Source organism: Lissotriton helveticus, chromosome 1_1 (genome assembly GCF_964261635.1).
Source record: "Lissotriton helveticus chromosome 1_1, aLisHel1.1, whole genome shotgun sequence".
Classification (NCBI taxonomy): Eukaryota; Metazoa; Chordata; class Amphibia; order Caudata; family Salamandridae; genus Lissotriton; species Lissotriton helveticus.
Window position 1 is genome coordinate 1,339,108,888 of NC_136057.1, and position 15,274 is coordinate 1,339,124,161.

The 15,274-nt window shown below is 41.6% G+C and overlaps 1 protein-coding gene across 4 annotated transcripts in view; it reads right to left on the reverse strand.

Annotated features, from left to right (window-relative positions):
• Nucleotides 1-15,274, reverse strand: part of LOC144823810 (ultra-long-chain fatty acid omega-hydroxylase-like) — a 225,999-nt gene that overhangs the window by 27,595 nt on the left and 183,130 nt on the right. For all 4 annotated transcript variants that reach the window (XM_078682666.1, XM_078682681.1, XM_078682689.1 and 1 more), the window contains 2 exons: nucleotides 12,522-12,651; nucleotides 8,289-8,422 (listed from right to left, as the gene is read on the reverse strand). In XM_078682666.1, the coding sequence (XP_078538792.1) occupies nucleotides 8,289-8,422; nucleotides 12,522-12,651 (264 nt within the window). The remainder of the gene's footprint in view (nucleotides 1-8,288; nucleotides 8,423-12,521; nucleotides 12,652-15,274) is intronic.

Consider the following 15,274-nt stretch of genomic DNA (forward strand, 5'->3'; position numbering starts at 1 on the left):
ACAGCAGAGAAAATACGGGAAATTGACCGTATTAATTTGGAAAAATCACTTTCTGTTGTAGACAATGGGTTAATGACTCTGTCTTCCAGAATATATTCACTGGACAGTATTGTATCTTCTGCAATCGATATAATAGAGCAGGACTTACTAATGTTACAACATTGTCAGTCCCAATTGCGTTCTATTGTACAGCTTGGCTGGACGTTACAAAATCTGCGTTCAGGCTACGTGCCTTGGCGTTTAATCAACACAACGTCACTGTTCTCTATCTTTAACCTTACTGATATACAAATCAGCTTGGCACAAAAAGGAGCAGAATATACAATTCTGAGCATTGAAAAACTTGAGAGATTACCATTGACAATGTCAGAACGACCTGTCATTGAATGGATAATACACGGAATCATAACTATTGCGATAACAACGTTCCAATTTCGATACTGCCAAAAGTATATACAGGCAGGCCAGTATGAAAGGTTGGGTAAAGGATACATTAAGTCATCATGGAAATTACCTTACACACACACATGTTATAGTGAAAAAGGACAGAATGTATTTCTTAGTGGTAATAATTGTGAAAAATCACTAAGTGGTATACTTCTGTGTCAGGGTATAAATTTACATGGGGCCTGTGAGGGGACTTCAAATAACCTTTCATGTCACCAGCTTGGCACACCTGCAACTCGAATAGAGCCATTTTTTAGACGGCTTTCTAACGGGAGCTACATTCTAATTGTGGACCACAGATGTTGTGGCTTGATGCCAGGAAAACCTTATCTCGTAAGCGTTTCGTCCATGGTCACTTGTTGTATGCAAGTATTGTATCCGAATGACACTCCAGACAGGGAGGGAAAAATTTGGCCCAGTTTAAAAATCTCTTCTATTCGAATTGATACTTTAAGCAGAATGAAGTCTGTTCTTCTACAGACGCCTGTGCCCTTGACGTCATCAAAAGAAACGTATGATCTTCAAGTTGCAAGGACAACGGCAGAGATACATAACCTTTTATCAACAAATTGCCCCCTACACTTCGCAGAAATGCTAAACGAAATCTTAAACATTTCTGATACGAATGGCATCGCGAGTGTATTTAAGTCAATTTTTTTGGGACTGTTGACACCTTTCAAAGCAGTCCTGGGCATTTTTCCTAATTTTGTCCATTCGATCTTTGGCGGCCTTCCACTCCTGTTGGGACTCGTAGCAGGCATTTTATTTTTGATTCTCCTGCTTCGTTATGGCAAGCCAAAACACAGACATGACTCCAGCAACAATGGAAGAAACGATCCTAGCTATACGCTATCGGAACTGCATAACTAAAGTCCTTGGATTAGCCCGGCTAAGAGATCTGAATATGACCTGGTTTCTTTCATTCAGATCCATCTGGCAGAATTGTATCTTACCTGTGTTAAGATGTATGCTGTGCGGAGAAGAATGCGTGTTAGACGTCTGTCTTACACTACAATCAGAAGTACCAATGGATACAGATACTTTGCTCAGCCCAGTAACGGCTCATGCATCGTGTTGTCCACAGTGGTTACCCATCCTGATGACGGCATTCGTGGAAACCTCACCACTGCGATTGAAGGGTAGTGAAGTTCAAGATGAGAGCAGCATCAACCAGGTACGACCTTCTGTGAGCAATGCTGATCAGTACATCCATGATAGCAATCATTCTCACGACTGCACAGTTGCGGCATTTTCCAACTTGGTCGAACTTTCACCTGAAGCGGTAAACTGCTTTTTTGAAAGTCTGTCTGAAATGATGTTCTCCCCTGAACAAAAAGAATAACCTTTAAGCAAACGAGCACACAGCGTTCCATGAACTCTGAATTTGGCCTTCAGCTTTGAAAACAAAAGCTTCTGGAAATATTTGGAACTGTTTTGGCTTCTTCCCCTGAAGAAAGAAATTATTTTTTCCCCGATTCCAAAATATTTACCTTTTTTTTTGGCACTCATCCTCTGCTTAAAGTAGAACTATTCTTAGAGAACAGAGCTTCTATTTTTAGGAACTCTAGAGACATATATTACCTCAGCCTCTAGCATATTTACAAATAACTGTATTTATATGTGATGAAGTGGTCTCGCACTTTTCTTTTCTGTATTAAGAGCCATTTCATGTGTAATTTTCGCAAAATCATTCCGCTGATATATATGCATCCTGTTTTATGAATGATTACCCTGCTTGAAATACTGTACCTATACTCATTTTTCGTGTATTTCGCATATGCCATTTCAGATGCAAAAAATGTATTTTGGGGTGGATCGGTATACACATGCTCCGTTAGATATGTTTACTATTGCTTAGTTTAGTAATTATGGACATGAATTCGTGGAGTGGGTGTAGTGTGTTTATCTAGGTACCTGAATCAATATTCCTATTCTCTGCCCTTGTCCGGTTATAAATCAATAATATCCCTACAACGGCATAGAAACCCTTTTCATAATTCAGTCATAGCGCATGCTGTCACATTAAGCAAGCCTATTCCTCCAGCCCCCTAGAAAGCACACCGAGTTCTTAAACAAATCCAAGCCTCCAGCAACCTGGGAAATCCCCGCTGCTATTGTTTTGATTTCGTCCGAGAACTCCTGTAAAGCACTGTAAGAACGACCAGTTCTTAGTGACATCTTTATTGACGTCTTATGTCCATCCTTACGTCAAGCCCGGCACCTTTCAGGTATAAATATACCAACGCTGCCTTAAGCAAACACACGGTGGTAATCCTGGAGCAGAGCAGCTATCTACTTCCGAAGAGCCCAGCTGATGCGAGAGCCCACGGACGCTGCCCCTCCCTTTTGACGCGCTGAGAAAGACGCTGTCTTTTCTCTTGACGAGAAATCCAGCCTCCGGCGTTTCCAGCTTACCCTTGCGGGTGACTGGGATACCGAGTCCTGAGAGAGAGATACCAGCCCTCCTGCCTTCTAATACCCAGGTACTGAACTGACTAAACCCTTACAGAGAATTCTTGAGTCAGATTCTTAGCAAAACAAACTTAACTTAAACTGCTACTTACTTACTCCTCCCACGTATTAGGCTTAGGTCAGGTACACCGGGGTAGGCGTAGTTAGAAGCACCAGCTGAGTACGATTAGTCAATGTATATATGTATGTATCTATTTTATCCATTTTAAAGTATCATATGGCTAAGAAACCATATCCATGCTTTTACAGTATTATTTCATACTCCTGCTTTTACTGTATGCACTTTACTTTACTACAAGTATTGCAATTGTAGCAATTCATTTCTCTTGTATGAGGAAAGAGACTGCTCAATAAATAACACCTTTTATTGAAAACGCCCGTCTCTCTTTTTCTCTGCAATCTGGTGAAACTAAGTACGCACTTATTGACTGAGTGAAATAGCTGTCTTTTGTTTTCACACAACTCTAGAGATACACTCTTATTCAGGGAGAGCAAAGTTGTCATGTTTTATGGTTGTCAGAAACTAAATCCCTTCTTGTCTATCCAGGGAGGTTACACTCCTCCTCGCTTATTCGAGAAAGTTTCTAGTGAACTCTGAGCTAGCTGGCAAAAACTTAAGTCTAATATAGTCAGTAGAGACCTAGTTAACCTCAGTCCTACGTCTACACTACTGAAGATATTATTCCAATGCGCAGAGCCTATTGGGACTATAGGAACTACACTACATTACCGTTTGTGAACTGTCTAACTGTTCTATGATCTTTGTCACCTGTTGCTGACTCTTGTTCACCCCTCTTGTCTATCTTAACGGCGTCTTTCTCACTAACCTGCTTATAATACATGTTTGTCCTCTCATCTAACTTCCTCACCTGTTCTGTCTCTTCTTCCATTCTATTTCACCTTTCCCTCACCACTCCTACTCCCTTAACTGTCCCTTCTCACTTGTCTGTCACAGTATTAGTGGTGTCTTTTTCATCCCTCTTTGTCTCTCTCAAACATACATCGTCCTGTTAAGGTCTCTTGATCTCTCACCCGACTCTCTGTAGTGCCTTCTTCCTTGCGTAATTTTACCCTTATTTCACTGCAAAGCCTTTTTGCATTACCCCCGCTCTCTCTCTCTCTTTCCCTCCCCTGTATTCCTTTCTTACTCAGGCCACAATCTCAAGGGACGCGGGAGCCATGGCGACGATCCACACCACTTGCAATAATAAACTATTCTTTTCCAAGTTAGCCACTGGCCTCTGAGGGCAGAGGGTTGCAGGGACAGTGCTGGGTGTAAGAGGAGGCTAACCAGGGGTCGCAGCTGCGACCACTGGTGACCCCAAAATGGCGCCCATGGGTGTGCCTCGACTGGAAGCCAGGGAGTCTTTGCAAAGTGTGGATGTTGGGAACCCTCTCCCCCAATACTGGCAACTGCACTGGCTGCTTGCTGTTTTACATCTTCTTCTTTCTGTTGAGCCCAACATAAGGAAACCGAAGAAGTCCATTTGGAGCTCACCGCTATCCACTTGGGCAGCTCTATGAAGCTTGGACAGGACTGCGCACGTAAGAGGTAGTAGCAAAGAGGCGATAATGGAATTTACTTGTCCAAGCATTCTGCTTGTTCAGCAGTGATGTTTGTGGACACCACCCACACATCTGAGTAAATCTTATTGTTAATTAATTTTGCTTTTGAGCCCATCAGGAGCTAAAAGCATTTTTTAATCTTTCAGACTTTAGCCTGTCAGCATTTACCCAGGAAAAGATGGTATCAAAGAACTGCTCTGCAAGTTATTCCAGGTTTGAGTGTTACCAAACTCCAGATTGCACTTGCGGGCTCATACCTGTCACTATCATTACTATATGTATATACATTGGCTCTGTGGACAGTACTCAGCGGCGTGTATCACTCCCCACCACAGCCAAGAATTGTTCATATGCCCGGGTTGCCAGAACAATAAGATACATTGTTTAGTTCCTACTTAACGGATAGGTTATATATGGTCTGTATAGGAAAATGTTCCCATAATGGTCTCCAGTTAGTTTCATTGCACTCGCGGGCTCATACCCGTCACTATCATTACTATATAGATATATACTAAGTAACTAACTGGAGGTCATTGTGGAAACATTTTCCCATACAGATCATACATTACCTACCCGATAAGTAAGAATTAAACAAAGTATCTTGTTGTTCTGGCAACCCGGGCATATGAACAATTCTTGGCTGTGGTGGGGATTGACACAGGCTGTTGAGCACTGTCAGCAGAGCCAATAACCTCACTCGAGCAGGTCAGCACAAATTACTGACCAGACATCGAGTGGGTGTCTCCGTTTCCTGTTAGGAGAAATGCCTGACTGCGAGTCACCTAGGAACGTATTTGCGTCAGAAAATTCCTGTAGCTGAATAGAGGCCACCTTCTCCAGGAAATCTTGTAACATCAAGTGAGTTATGATGTGTCCAAAGATTGTTTCAACAACTGATCATCCGTTCATTGTCAACGTCTCTGCAAGCAGCCTAGTGTCAAAGGAGCTATTCATAAGAGCTGTAATTACAGACATTTGTTCTTTGTTAGCAACCTTGAGCAAGCTAGCATGACAAAGATCTCCTCAGCTGCAGGTAAATTATAGGTTACACTCCATGATTAAGACTTCTTCCTTAGTGACTTTATGGGATTTGAAAAAAGGGTGATGAATGTTCTATCGAAGAGCGATGAATGTTCTATCGATTTTATTTCTGCTCTCTATTAAGTCGTGTGGCTCATTGAACACTTTTGATGCAGTCACTCTATAGAAATGGAATTCCTGGTTTCCCCTGTTGTATTCTTCAAACAAGACCTGCGTCTCAAGGCACCAGTGTAATAATCGCTAGAGTTGCTAACAGCTGAGTTACCGACTAATTTTAAGGTTTTAAATAAATAAATAACTACTGGTAGAAATTCTGGACTCAGGAATTCCTTGGGGAAAAATACTATGTTTGCCTTAAGTATACCGAGCATTTTTTTTTAACCTTTTGTTATTGATGTCAGATGGCCAATAAACCATGCTTTTGACTTTTTTAAGGACTATGTTCCACGGTGAACCACCTATTCCGTTCTTTGTAGGTTTTATGGTGCAAAGTTTCAACAACGTAAATCCTTTGACTAAGTATTTTAGTGTATTATAATAAAGATTTTTCTGTTTCATGGAGATTAGTTACGCCATAATTATCTGCCTGCCCCTGAACAATCTGTGGGCTTTGCCTTTGTTTAGTTTTATTTCCCCTACTCATGAATATATAATGAATGGGCTTGAAAGTATTACCAGTAATTTCAAAATTAATATTTAGACGTTCTAGTCAATTCAAGGCGCTTCGATGGACAATTCCCTAGTTATAATTATAATAGTGATTGCATGTCATTGAATATTTGACATTCTTACGCAAGTCTTTTTACCTTTGGACAGGAAGGTGCACATAAGAGAAAGTAGCAAAGAGGCGATGATGGAATTTTCTTACTTGTCCAAGCATTCTGCGTGTTCAACAGTGATGTTTGTGGACACCACCTGCACCTCTGAGTATATCTCATTGGTAATTAATTTTGCATTTGAGGCCATCAGGAGCAAAAAGCATTTTGTAATCTTTCAGACTTAGCCTGTTAGCATTTACCCAGGAAAAGATGGTATCAAAGAATTGCTCAACAATTAATTAATTAATAATGAATCCCGGTGTCTTTTAAAAACACATCCATGGATGAAGGTTACATTGGTGGCATGCACTGGTGCACCAACAATTTTGGGGCATATTATCAAGAACAGCGTTAAAAATGATCGCCGGTTTAGCAGCAGAAAACTGCCGCTAAAGCGGCGATAATGGGCTTGATAATATGCCCTGGAGAATTCCAATAGAAGCCCATGTTCTGGTGTGAACATGGGCTTCTGTTGGTATTCTCCAGGGCATATTATCAAGCCCATTATCGCCGCTTTAGCTGCAGTTTTCTGCCGCTAAACCGGCCGTCATTTTTTAACACTGTTCTTGATAATATGCCCCTTTGTGTCCAAAGTATAAAGGAATGCAGCGAGTGCAATGGATACTGAAGTGGACATGGCACATGATTTAAGACAAGTGGAAAGGATAGCATATATCGGGGAAGTTATTTCTCCTACATCGCCGGCAAGACCTGGAACACCCTGCCCCTCCACCTCAGGCAATCAGCGTCACTGGCTTTTCAAATGATCCCCTACCAGTGGGGACCAGCAGCCCCCCAGCGGCTTAAGACTCTCACAGGTGAGTAGCCACGCTTTACGAGCCCCTGATTGATTGATTGATTAATTGTGTACAGACGAGAGTGCGAAAGGAGTTAAGTCATTAACGCCCACATGCATCAATGTAAATAGCATTCGCAAACGGTGCGAATCGCATTTTTCGGCCGTTTGCGAATGCAATTTCCGGATTTGGGATGCACCAACCTTTTTCAGAAGTTCGCAATTTAAGAAATCGCACAATTGCGATTTCTGAAATTGCGAATGCATTTAAGGAATCTCAATTTGAGATTCCTTAAATGCAATTCATCATACTTTTAGAAATTGTGAATTCGAAAATTAGAAATGCAAATTACCATGAAGTTGACCTTCATGGTAATTTGCAAAAATCTAGGAAAATGTTTTTAAATGCATTTTTCTTTGTTACATGTTACAGACACACATGCCCTTGGGGCATGTGTGTGTGTAAAATGTATCCAAAAGCAAATTTCAGGGGTGCAACAGGGTGTCATTTGGACACCCCTGCACCCTTGAAATTGCATTCTCAAATTGCGAATTCAGAATGATGAATTGCAAATTGAGAATGCCCTCCAATTCATTCCTATGGGCCTCTAGGCCCATAGGAATGAATGGGTAGAAATTCCTTAATTGCGATTCTCAATTAGAGAATCGCAATTAAGGAATTTTAATAAATCGCAATTTTTTTGCGAATTTCTTAATGAATTGCATTTTGCAATTCCTTAATTGCGATTCCTTAATTTTCGCAATTAAGGAATCGCAAAATGGAACAATGATGCATGTGGGGGTAAGAGCTGAATGAGTTCTGCTAAGGGACTTCTTAGAGGAGTTTCAGGATCTGTCTATGGAGTCTATGGAGTCTGCCACAAGTTGCTGTCGAACAGTATCAGCACTCCCCGCACCCCCTTAGCGCCTTGAGACCCTCATGGGTAGGTAGTGCACTTTACAAATGCTATGATTGATTGATTGATTGATTGATGTATATGTGCAAGGGAGAAAACAGGGGTGAGTTGTATTCATATGTTACTTTACGAGAGAGTCAGTAGGAGTCTGAGTCTTTCACAGTCTTCTAAGAATACCTCAGCAGTGTTGCTATTTTTCAACCAAGATATTCAATGGTAGAAGGTTGTTACCTTTTGGAATGATTCTCCCATCTGGCAGTCTAATGTCTTCAGTGCAGCACCGGGACACAGCTGCTACAGGCGGGTGCAGCCGTAGGCTTTCCTTGATGCACATTGTGGTGAAAGGCATCTGGGACAGGTCGTCCCTAAAAAACAAATCAATCTATACATGAAATGTCTCCAGAAAGGGATTATTTGTTCCGAAATCTAAGCTTTCGGATTAGGGTACATTTCAAATTTCATTCAATTGGAGCTACCTTTGAATATTTATTTACTTTTCCAAACAGATCCTCATGCACATTCGACTTTCTTTTATGAAAGGATTAGTACGATTGGTGATAGCTGACCGCAATACTTTTTTTGTGGAGCTTTGGGTACTGTCACTACTGGATTCAGGAATCTATGAAGGGGGTAATTGTGGTAGTGTTGTCACTAAACTCTACTTATGCACAAAGATGAGATAGATTCTATGCATTACACACGTGAGTGAGTTGATTTGCCCACCTGTCCTTTGAGATGTCCCCAGCCTAATCTTCTCCTAAAATACACCTCTGAACTGCAACTTTCTTATGGGTCACCCAGTAATTCGAGCACAGGTCACATAAGCCTGGTGAGATCAATTTAGAGGTAGGATCAGGACAAAGGATTATCTATGGTCAGAGAGCCGTGTGACTAAGGAACCTCAAGCATTTGGAAGCCAGGGAGCTGTGGAGACAGAGACCCTTAGTGATGATGAATGAAGGGACAAGGAGATATGGAGACCATCGGACATTGGGCCAGATCACTGCGGTTGCTAGCTCCGTCTGCCATTTACGGACTAGTCCAGAAAAAGCTGAGTGACTAAGCAGTGAGTATTTGATGGACTAATCACACACATCGCACAAATGTGTACTCCCACTCACATCTGAAAGACTATAGGGCATATTAGCAAGAACCTCGTTAAAATTATCACCGTTTTAGCGTGCAGGACATCTAACCTGGGCTTCTATTGGAATTCTATAAAGCATATTAGCAAGCCCATTATCGCCGTTTTAGCAGCAGTTTCCTGCCGCTAAAACGGCGATCATTTTAACGAGGTTCTTGCTAATATGCCCCTATGTTAGTAAGAGCATACAATATCTGGAATTAGTTGTTTACTGTGTGGAGTGAAATTGTCAAACATATTATGAAGGGCTGTGGAAACTGCCAGGTTAAGACTGGCTTTTCACCAAATACAGTCTGAGACATCATGAAAAAGCTCACCAAATTATGGACTGCACAACACATCCGCACTGAGCGTCATGCCATCTGCGCAATCACTCCGTAAAGCCTGTGACTGCCTTTTTAACCTGGTTGATAGATACATGGGCTTGTTTACATTTAAAAGTTTTGGCGATCAAACACCACAGGGCCAGAGACCAGAAAAGCTTGCATCAAGTGACATGGGCTGCTTGTCATCAGTTCTGCACGTGCCCCTATGCTCATCTCTGCTACCGCTGACTGGATGTGAGGGAAAGAGAACAATTGGAGCACAGGGAGGTAGGGCTTGACAGCCTGACTTCTGGTACCCTGACCAGACAGAGCATAACCTGATGTTTAGGGTCTGTCAAAAGTGCAGCTGTCCCTGTGCTCTTCCCAGCTGTGTCAGAGGCTGGCAGGTGCATCCACAGTGCTCAGCAGGCTTCATGGGCAACATTCGGACATTTCTGACCCACACCTGCAACTGATGCTTTGAGTGTCAGTTACTCATCCTCTCGTTTGTTCTTCTCCTGCCTGTGGCCATATTACTATAAGCTGTCAAATTGCCATAATGACAGAGTCCTGTTTTTTTTTACAGCTTGCATTCTGGGACCGTTTAGTCCTACACCTATAAGGTGATACCTATCAATATCAGAACGCAAAGTAAAAATATAGACTATATAAGCCTGTCACTTGGAGCCTGCGAGTCAGCTGTCGTGACTGAATAATTATCATAATTTATTAGCAGGCAGCTGAGATCATCTGCATTGGGTCCTCTCACATCCTGTTTGGTATAGGCTGGTCCCACAGTGCCCTTCCATTTCTGGTACATCGCAGCAGTTTTAAGATCGTCTTAGAGTTTCTCGTTGTTCAGAAGGGTGTCATTTCTGATATATCTCTCTTTCCCTCGTTCTTATTGCTTGATTTTTCTCGCGAGAAAGTGTTACTCATAGTCGTTGAATGTCACTCATAATTGCACTGAAATTATGAAAATGTCACACATAAGCAATCTGAAACCTTGGCAGCTATGTTGCTGAGTTATTTATAATATTCAATAGCAGAATTCTCCAATCAAATAGTACTGGAAGGGCCTACTTTTCCAACAGATTGGTACCTCTTACATAACATAGGCATCGGATTTGAGTGGAATTCTGACGACAAAGGCTTTAGATGTGTGCCTAGTGAATGTCCTGGTGCCTTGAACAAACTTTGTAGATGGCGCGATCACTGTGAGCCCCGTTTCTGTCCATAGAGACTCAGAACCGGCCCGACAGTGTACCGAAACAAGTGGAGAGTTGATCTATGATTGAGATCGTTTGTTTTGTAAAGAAAGCCACGGACTGAACCAGCGTGGACACTGAACCAGCCCACGGCTACACTGGGGTGCAACTTGGCAGCGAGGAGGCTTTACTCTCCAGATTAACTACAATAGAGATTTCAGCCCACTTCATCACATATGAAGAAAGCGAACTGAGAAGACTTAAGTGTCTTTTTGGGTCCTGATGAGAACCCCACCAATATGAGGGTTTGAAACGCGTCGACCTTGTCCCAGGTCACACGAACTGAGGAATCATTACTGTGTTTTGAGTTTAATTCAGAAGCGCAAATCAAAAAATTACTTGTAATATTGTATCATAATTGGTTTCATTCCGGATATGGAATTTTTTCATTACATCAGAGTGTACCTAGGGACAATTGTGTAGTGTGTGTGTGAAGCTTGAGAGAAGTATGTATGTGGTGTAAGTGCAATTTGTTTAATTGTAAATGTATTGTACATTGTGTATATATTTGTATATAGAATTTGTCAAATAAGGTTTTTTGCACAAAGAATATTTCTTTCAAAAATTCAAGAAAAAACAAAAAATGCAAGCTACATCATTAAATGATGCAAATGATTAAGCAGACGTTTATGTTTTATTCATAAGGGTTATCAGAAAGTATTTGTTTCAAATAACTATCAGTCCTGGCACATAGATTGTTCTTTAAATGTTGATAATTAAGCACAGGTGCTGAGCACTGGAAACCACCACCGCAAATTAAGCACTGATGCTAGAACTGCCAATCAGAAGGGTTAGGACTCTGGCAATTATGACTCGGCTTTGCTTTCACTAAAAGTTCATGTTTTAATATTCAGAGCTCAGAATAGCAAAAACGCTAATCTCTGAAGTTTTGATTCAAAGCAGTGTTTAATTCAAGGTCCCATTTTATCACTTTGAAATTATGATTGTCAGCCCCACTATTTAAATCAGCTTACTAGCAAACAAGAAGCTGAAGATGGAAAATGTGAATTGTTAAATAAAACTCCAATATGCTAAACACACTAAAGTGTGCGTTTTGCATTTAGGAAGAGATTTTTGTTGATGGCATGGATTAGTTCTTTTCTTTGGATGTCATTCTGTTATGGTGGCCATTTGAAAGTCTACGTTTTTCGACAAGTTTAACTAGAAAAGGTGAATTGACACTATATCCCAGTTACTCCAAGTACAAAAAATACAGCATACATTCAAAAATCTATTTAATATGTAGACTCTAACGCGCATACTGGTCAAATATAACTGTGATATTTACAGGATGATAGGTGTTTACAGACTACATTTAAATGCTGGATTTTAAAAATGAAAAGGCTGGGGATTTAACAAGTATGTTTTCACTACTTCATCTCCTCCCTTCTTCCCTCTCACAGGTGCACCAATGAGATCCAATGAGTGTAAATAAGTACAAATTGGCGGCCAGATTTCTAAGTCTATTGGATAATTAATACGGACAAGAGCTAGATGCAGCATGGTCCTCCTTAACCAAACTGATTATAAAGCAAATATCCAAATCCTTGTTCCTTCTGGTGCAAAGAGTAATTAGTATGGACTGGGAGATAAGGAGAGAAAAAGGGGGCAGAGGGTAGGTCAGATGACTCCTGGAGCTAAACAAAGAGCATGCACAGATGTCAGGATGCCTTGGTGGTGAGGGGAAAGGTAAAGGACAGTTGGCAGACTCTGCCAGAGGAGGGGGACATTACATAGATCAACTCACCAGTAAACCTCCATGGGGTCTCTCCCCCTCAGGAGTTCTTGTATCTCCTCCCTGCATTGGTCCTGGTATTTGGGATGAAGAGCCAAATTATACAGTACCCAGGAGAGCCCGCTGGCGGCAGTGTCGTGACCTGTCAGACGAGAAACTATTAGTTGTGCATTACTGCATAGACTCATGTCTTCATACTAACACATTATAAGGGGTGGTATGCACACCGTATTTATCACAATGTACTCCATTTTTAAACATTTATGAACACATTTTACACGTTGCGTGCGGAACTGGGCAGTGCATGCCCTGAATGCACCATAGTTAGTAAAATGCTGTGGGGAGCGCGTGATCTACGCTCCACTCCCAGACGCACTGCGTTAGTGGATACTAGATCCAACCAATGATTAATCATTTAACGTTACTCGTGAGTAGTCCAATTTAGTCCACAATATTTCCAAATTTTCTTCATTTCTTTTTTCTTGTTCACATTTAAAACATGATGTATTTTGGGTGCTTCACATACTTTATCGAGAATTATGAGGCACGTGTAAACATAGAGACTCGGTACATCTTTAACGCAAGAACACGGGAAATGGGTTTTCATTGATTACAAGAGAGAAGTGAATGCGGTGATCTTAAAACAGAGAGTTAGAATTCATATGTAATCAGAGGTGAGCACGAGACATTCATTAGAAGGCGAGAGAAGAACGAGTTCTGGCAGCTGGGTGTAGGAGGATGTTAGAGGGTTGTTGCGCGAAAAGAAAGTTTGACACCAGAGGGAATGCGGGATGACATTTGGTTTTGTTTTAATTATGTTCATGGGAGGGATGAATAATAGTGAGTGGGTCACGGGGAGTACGCACTTGGTTCTTTTAAATTAATTAAATGCAATTGACTGTTTGAGCACAAATGGATATAATCGCAAGATTCCCTAAAGATCAATGTGATAAATGATGCAATCTAGTAATGTGTACTTTCTGGAATTGTTGATTTGCAGTTACCCCTGATGAAGGGCTGAAAACACATCCCGAAATGGATTGGGTTCCTAATAAAGAAATGCTGCTGTGAAGTACTAGTGTGTTTGGAACGTATTTCCGAAGAGGTCCGGATGGGCACACGTGAATATGTGAAGCATCCAAAATACATCATGTTTTAAATGTGGACAAGAAAAATGGAATGAAGAAAATTTGGAAATATTGTGGACTAAATTGGACTACTCACGAGTAACGTTAAATGATTAATCATTGGTTGGATCTAGTATCCACTAATGCAGTGTGTCTGGGAGTGGAGCGTAGATCACACCCACCCAACAGCATTGTTCATACTGACACAGGCATCATAACCCCTGTGATGCCACATTACCCTACAGTTCTGCACCAACATATATTATTTCCAATAATTACATGGCTCCATAAACACCATCCTCTAAATCCAAATTTAAATCCTTGGTCTCTTGATTCTCATCAGATTTGATTGATTTTAGCCAATTGGTGCAAGTTTAGAACCAGTACACTGAAGACCACAGTATTATGCAGCAGTTTGTAGTTTGTTTAAAACCCATTTTTAGCAATTTAATGCAAGTCACCTTCAAAACACGTTGTGGTTTATGATGTGCAGTCGTGCAGAAAGTTTCATGTTTTTTTAAAAGAGCTATGGCAGTTCAGTAATATATAAATGTATGCTGACACCAATGTCTCCTTATTGACCCGTGACTGAATTTTCATAGCTAGAAAGTGAAAACCTAAAGGAGCTGAAAGTTGAATTAATCCTCCATATCATAAGGGAGACACGGCTGTTCTAGGTGAAGAGTGGTTTGCACAGGGTATGGAAATAATTCAAATGTATTTTCTGGAGGTTTTTATTGGCTGCCTATGAAACTCAAGAAAATAGGGCTCACTGAAAATAATACTGAGTAGTGGGTCCCCCAGGAATTCCGAGTGGTGGGTCCCTGGGAGTACCGAGCCCTAGGTCCCCAGGGGTACCGACCAGTGGGTCCCCAAGCATACCACACCCTATGTCCTTTGGAGGTATCAGGTCCTAGGCCCAGTGGAGGTACCATACTGTAAGCCCCCCTGGGTTACTGAGTCCTAAGTCTTCTAGGGGTATGGAGCCCCAAGGTCCCTCGGGATTGTGGAACTGTGGGTCCCCGGTCGTACCAAACCCTACGCCCGCTGCAGTTACTGAATAGTGTTCCTCACAGAGAATAACGCCCGAGGTGCCCTGGGGTACTGAAACATAGGTCCCCCAGGGGCACCAAGCCCCGAGTCACCCAGGGGATGTAGACTGATTTGAGTTGTAATGGTTGTTTTATAGGCTTGGCATGATGCTATTGATATTGCATGTTAGTGGATAATGTCATGCTGCATCTGGTACATTGCTCCACGTTGGAACAATATTGCATTTGGTGTTTAGTGTTGTATTTGAACCACAGTTTGCATTCACACAGATATAAATTCCAGAAATTAAGCAATTAGGCAAGGCACTGGACTGGCCTTTACTGTGGAGAACCATTAGCCAGTCTCCCTATAGGGGACAGGTAAAAAGGCCTGAGCCCCTGAAACACGCTGTCACTACTGCTTGTCACAGTATATTATGAGATGAGTGGGTATCAACTACTCTCATTCAAAAAGCAAGTATTCTGTGGTTGACCTAATGGCATTAGAGCACAGCTCTCATGGTGACCTAACCTAGTGCACCTCCTTTAGGCTCCCCTGGTTTTCGAATCCACTAAAGGAAAAACAAAGCATAGTTCAGAAAACGGT